This window comes from Galeopterus variegatus, unplaced genomic scaffold (assembly GCF_000696425.1).
Source record: "Galeopterus variegatus unplaced genomic scaffold, G_variegatus-3.0.2 Scaffold8046, whole genome shotgun sequence".
Classification (NCBI taxonomy): Eukaryota; Metazoa; Chordata; class Mammalia; order Dermoptera; family Cynocephalidae; genus Galeopterus; species Galeopterus variegatus.
In genome coordinates, this window is record NW_007734157.1 from 50,996 (window position 1) to 56,932 (window position 5,937).

A 5,937-nucleotide genomic window follows, 5' to 3' on the forward strand; every position below is an offset into this window, starting at 1 on the left:
GCTTGGGAGCGCGGCGGCGCTCCCGCCGAGGGTTCGGATCCCACATACCGACCGGCCACTCACTGGCTGAGCGAGGTGCGGGTGCAACACCGAGGGTTGCGATCCCGTTGCCGGTCCCGGTCCGGTACGGGCACAACACTGAGGGTTGTGATCCGTTGCCGGTCACGAAAAAAGACAAAAAAGGAAAAAAAAAAAAAAGAATCCATACTCTTTTTACTCAGTTACTCAATCAGCCATATATTTATCTCACTCTATTTTAGGACAGGCTTTATTTGGCATTCTCAAACAAGCATTTCTTTGCAATTAGTCTGTAAAGATTCCATTATTACTCTGTATAACTTCTCCCTAAGTAAACTCCTTCTACTCCACCCCTATTTTGAGAAGAAAATTAGTATATTTTATTGCATAGTGCATTGTTTTCTTTTTTCTTTTTTTCCCCTTTTTGTCTTTTTTCGTGACCGGTAACAGGATCGCAACCCTCGGTGTTGCGCCCGTGCCAAGACCGGCAACGGAATCGCAACCCTCGGTGTCGCACCCGCACCACACTCAACCAGTGAGCGGACCGGTCTCTATATGGGATCCGAACCCTCGGCGGGAGCACCGCTGCACTCCCAAGCACTGCACTCTACTGAGTGCGCCACCGGGCCGGCCCATGCATTGTTTTTTTCTTTGAAATGGTGACCATAGCTGGTAATCTTTGTAATCACCACACACTGTTGGGACCAGAACAGAAAGGCAGCTCAGTGCTTGTCACTGGCTCAGATAGGAGGGAAGGAAGCTGGTCCATCCTCTCTCTTCTACCTACGCTGCCCTGAGCCCTCAGGGGGCTGAGGGTAGATTTCGACAGTAACAGAAGTCAAAAGCCAATGTGCTTATATGGAAAAAATTTTAAAACATAACTCATATTCTGATTGTAAAAGTAATACATATAGGAGGAAATTAAGAAAACAGAAAATTATTTTTAAAAATCGCACTTATTACACCCAGAGATATTTTGGTATATTTACTTCCAACTTTCTTTCTCTTTCTATATATATATATCCATTTTTTAATACCAAAATTTGAGTTATATATATACTTTTTTCCTTTTTGTCTTTTTTCATGACCGGTAATGGGATCGCAACCCTAGTGTCACGACCGTACCGCAACCGGCAACGGGATCGCAACCCTTGGTGTCGCGCCCACACCGCGCTCAACCAGTGAGCAGACCGGTCTCTGTATGGGATCCGAACCCTCGACAGGAGCTCCGCCGCACTCCCAAGCGCCACACTCTACCGAGTGCGCCACCAGGCTGGCCCATTGAGTTATATTTTAAATGGCTTTAAGCATTTAACATTATATTAGAACATTTCTCTCTGTCACTAAATAGCCTTTATAAACAATATCTATATTGTATATGTAATTGTATATGTAATAAGCATATACAATGATTTTAAAAACATTTAAAATAAAATTTAAATAGTCTATCATAAGAATAAATAATTTATTTTAGGCATTCTCATCTTGTGGAGTATCTACACTATACCATTGTTTTGATCCAATAAATTAATGCTGTCCAATAGAACTTTCTGCTAGGCTGAAAGTATTCACTTCTGTGCTGTTCAATATGTAGCTACTAGCTACACATGGCTATTGAGCACTTGAAATGTACTTAGTGCAACTAAGGAACTAGATTTTAAATTTTATTTAATTTTAATTACTTTTATATAGCAACTTGTGGTTAGTGGCTACCATATGGGACAGCACAGCTAAAAATAGTAATGGGAATACCTGCCTTGCACATAAGCCTTTGTGGCATTTCTGATTTATCTCTACATGAAAAAAAATTGGGTTCATACAGAATAATTCTGGATTACTCTGTCCTGTGATATTTCCTCTTCTGTTTAATTCTCCCTCCCCCATCAGAGTAAGGGGCCGTGAGGTCATCTAGCCCAAGGGACATCAGGGATGAATGATATTTGTTGACTAACTAAATCAAGCAGGAAAATAAAAGGTTTTTTAGACAAACAAAAACTCATCATTTGTAATATGTCCTCGCCCAGTGCAACTGAGAAACTAGATTTTAATTTTTATTTAATTTTAATTAATTAAAAAAACCAACCTATATGCAAAATCAAAGAATGTCCAAGTTTATCTTTAAAGTTCAAGGATTCAGGGTTGGCCAACTTTCTCTGTAAAGGGCCAGATACTAAATGTTTTTGACTCTGTAAGCAATAAAGTCTTTGTTGCAGTTACTCAACTCTCCTGTTGTAGCATGAAAGCAGCTACAGGCAACACTAAAGCAAATGAGCATGGCTGTGTTCCAATAAAACTTTATTTATGGACATTGAAATCTGAATTTTATAAAGTTTTCACGTGTCACAAAATGCTATCCTTTTTTTGATGTTTTTTCAATCATTTAAACTTGTAAAAGCCATTCTTAGCTTGTGCACTATACAAAAGTAGGTGTTGGGCCATTTTTGGACCATGGGCAGTAGTTTACTGGCTCTGGTTATAGATAAGAGAGTCCTTCATTTTATAGGTGTAGAAACTGAGGCCCAGCAGGGTGCAGTGCCTTCACCAGCATGACAGAGCTGGTCTGTGACAGAGTTGGGACCAGGAGCCAGGACTTGTGTCACCCAGTCCGGTGGTCTTTCCTCCTTGCCACACACAGACCTCAGTAGGGAAAATCAAGATTCTTACTCCCAACCTTCCAAATGCAATTGAAAAATATTCAGTCGAATTTTAATAAAATTGTCTCCATGGAGATTATTAGAAAATGCCAATAAGATAAAATATAATAAATGTGAAATGTTTCTACTCAAGCTGGATCTATAAAGAGTTGAAAACTTCTTGTTAATTTTATTTGTTTGCACTATCAAGGTGGGCAATTTTGGTTACCCAGATGATTTGGGCTGTTTTGACATAAATTATCAAATTAGTGAGGTAATTTTTGCCAGATCTTTAATTTTAACAACGAAAACTACCACAGTAAAAACAAAACAGGATTCTCACCAAGGTAGGAAACACCTTCTTCTGGAGATATTGTGCCGTACTTTACCATCATTTTCACAAAGTCAATCAATGTTTTCATGATAGTAATCAGTGTTTCTTTCTCTTTTGCCTCTTTTTCTATAGAAAAGAACAAAATGATTTAAAGAAAATGAGTGGACTATAGCTTTATCTTTCAATGTCGATTTATGAAGTACAGTACCTTATTGAAATATTTCTCCCTATATTTGTAGCTAAAACCATGTATATTTAATTTACAAAAAATCTAAGACTTGATTGGGAATACAGGGTAATGTACAACTATACTGAGCTTTTTCAGAAATGGGCAATTATAACTTCTCCAAAAAGGTTAAATTTAATCTAAAATAGTTTACTAATAGAGTAGATGATAGACAGTTTTCAATCTGAGATAAAGTGTACCCAAAAGGAAGGGTAGAAGATTGGTGACCTAAGAAATTTTCTCTACTCAGGCAGTAAGTCTTTGAGGGCAAGGACGATCTGTATTTATTAATTAGACTTAATTTTTAAAATTGGAAATAAGAACACACATATTTTTATTTTTAAATGCAAAATTGATTTAACAGTATTGTATTATATATTGCTTTTTGACCTTTATTTCATTTGAAAGAATACATGCAATAGTAAAAATATTCCAATGACACAGAAGTAAGTAAAAGTGCAAAGTAAATTCTCTTCTTCAAATCCCACCTCCCCCACTTACTCCCTGCAAATAACCACTATTAACAGTTTCTTGGGAAAGCTTTGTATTTGACATACTGCTCTGCATCACGAAGGAACAAGATGGCCGATGATGCCATAGTAGCTCAGTAAATGTATTGATTTTAAAATCTGAAAAAAAAAAAAAACCTGTTTCCTTTTATGAAGAAAAGAAAAACAAACTAAGATCCTAGAGAGGAGCCCATTTTTCTCCATTTTTTCAGCCGCCATGAAGGACTTTCTTTAAATACTCCTAGCCTTTCCTGTCATCTATTCATCATCCCCACTGATGTGGTTGGTTGGCAACAGCCATTAGTCTGCACTTGTCAGCTGACGGGGATTTGTAATTTCTTTTTTGTTCCTGTCCTGGAACGGTGGAAGGCAAGGACCTGAGAAATGTACCTGCTTTGCATACGTAAACCATCCCTGGGATTGGCTGTTCCACGATCTAGACTGAGGGGTAGGGCATGAGCAAGCCTGTTGTTGGCTCTCACACTATCTACATTCTACAACCCAGTGTTTATCAGTAACAGAGATGATATTTTGGTTTTCTGCTTTATTATTTCTCAAATGGTTCAGACCTTGGGTGCGAAAGATAGGTACTAGCAAAGACCTCAGTATAAGTGTTTAAATTAGAACTCTAGCAGAATAAAGGTAATCGGGAATGGGATAAAGGAAATTAAAGGATAAAAACAAATAAAATAAAGGACATTCCATACAATGGAATTTTTTCAATGCCATAAAAGTTACATGGTTGGGAGGAAGGAAATGTGGAAAAAAGAGATGGGGAAGAGATCCTGGAAAAGAACTGGTAAACAACTTCAGCCATCATATTTGCTCGAAGTCACATCTATATAAGTATTTCATATTATGCTGATGCTCTTCACTGATGAGAAGTGACTCACCAGGATGGCAGAGATTCTGAACTGGGCATCTGCCAACCAATGGGGCAAGATGGCTCAGAATGGACCCTCAGTGTGTACAAGCCCTGCAGACACCAGCAGAGGGGCCAGTGCCATCTGGTTTCTGTCTGGAATTGAGGAAGAAAAGATGTTCTCCAGAAATGAAAGCTTACTCTAAGGTCACTTCTTGGGGAAATAGATTACAATTACAAAAATCTGTATATACATTCAATCTGGGGCTGCATCTTTGAACAGGGAGAGGAAAAGACATTATGGCTGTTCAGCGTATCTGTTTACACAGTAACAACAGAAACAGAAACATCTTTGCATATTATATCCTCCTTGCAGAGTAACCAAAGATAAATATGAACTGAAATCCTCAGTTAACTCAGTGCACACATGAGAGAAGAGGTCAGGACACATTAAGGACTTTGTTATAAAAAAAACAAAAAACAAATAATTTCCCATGTGTGTTTTTGGCTCCTGGCCTCTTTCATTACAGTGTCCTTCATTTTAACTTATTTGAAGGCTATAGCTGAAAATGTCTACAAAACAATGTCTCAAATAATCTAAAAAAGGATAAAGTAGGTTCTATACACTGTCCTAAGAGAGGAAAATGAATAAATCCTTTTAGATAAATATTTGCCACAAATGGCAGAGGATAAAGTAGGTTCTATACACTGTCCTAAGAGAGGAAAATGAATAAATCCTTTTAGATAAACATTTGCCACAAATGGCAGAATTTCTCTCTCTCTCTCTCTCTCTCTCTCCGTGTGTGTGTGTGTGTGTGAGAGAGAGAGAGAGAGAGAGAGAGAGAGAGAGAGAGAGAGAGAGAGAGAATATGGATGATCCTAGCGGACATTATGCTAAGTGAAATAAGCCAAAAACAGAAAGAGAAATACTGCATGATCTCACTTATATGTGAAATCTAAAATAGTCAGACTCATAGAAACAGAGGGTAGAATGGTGTGTGCCAAGGTCAGGAGAGAGGGGAAAATGGGGAGATGTTGGTCAAAGGGTACAAAGTTTCAGTTATGCAAGATGAATAAGTTCTCGAGAATGTGCAGCATGGTGACTATAGTTAACACTGTACTGTATACTTGAAATTTATTAAGAAATCAAAACATTGTTCTGGGAAAAAAATTTATGGAGAGTTCTAAAGCACAGGCAATAAAAGCAAAAATAGACAAGTGGGATTACATTAAACTAAAAAGCTTCTACACAGCAAAAAACAAACAAACAAACAAACAAAAAACACCAAAAACAAATTAACAGAGAGAAGAGGCAACCAGCAGAATGGGAGAAAATATTTGCAAACTATTCATCT

The 5,937-nt window shown here is 37.9% G+C and overlaps 1 protein-coding gene across 2 annotated transcripts in view; it reads right to left on the minus strand.

Moving 5' to 3' along the window:
* Positions 1–5,937, minus strand: part of SCG3 (secretogranin III) — a 34,663-nt gene that overhangs the window by 15,330 nt on the left and 13,396 nt on the right. For both annotated transcript variants that reach the window (XM_008592581.1, XM_008592582.1), the window contains exon 8: positions 2,995–3,111. In XM_008592581.1, the coding sequence (XP_008590803.1) occupies positions 2,995–3,111 (117 nt within the window). The remainder of the gene's footprint in view (positions 1–2,994; positions 3,112–5,937) is intronic.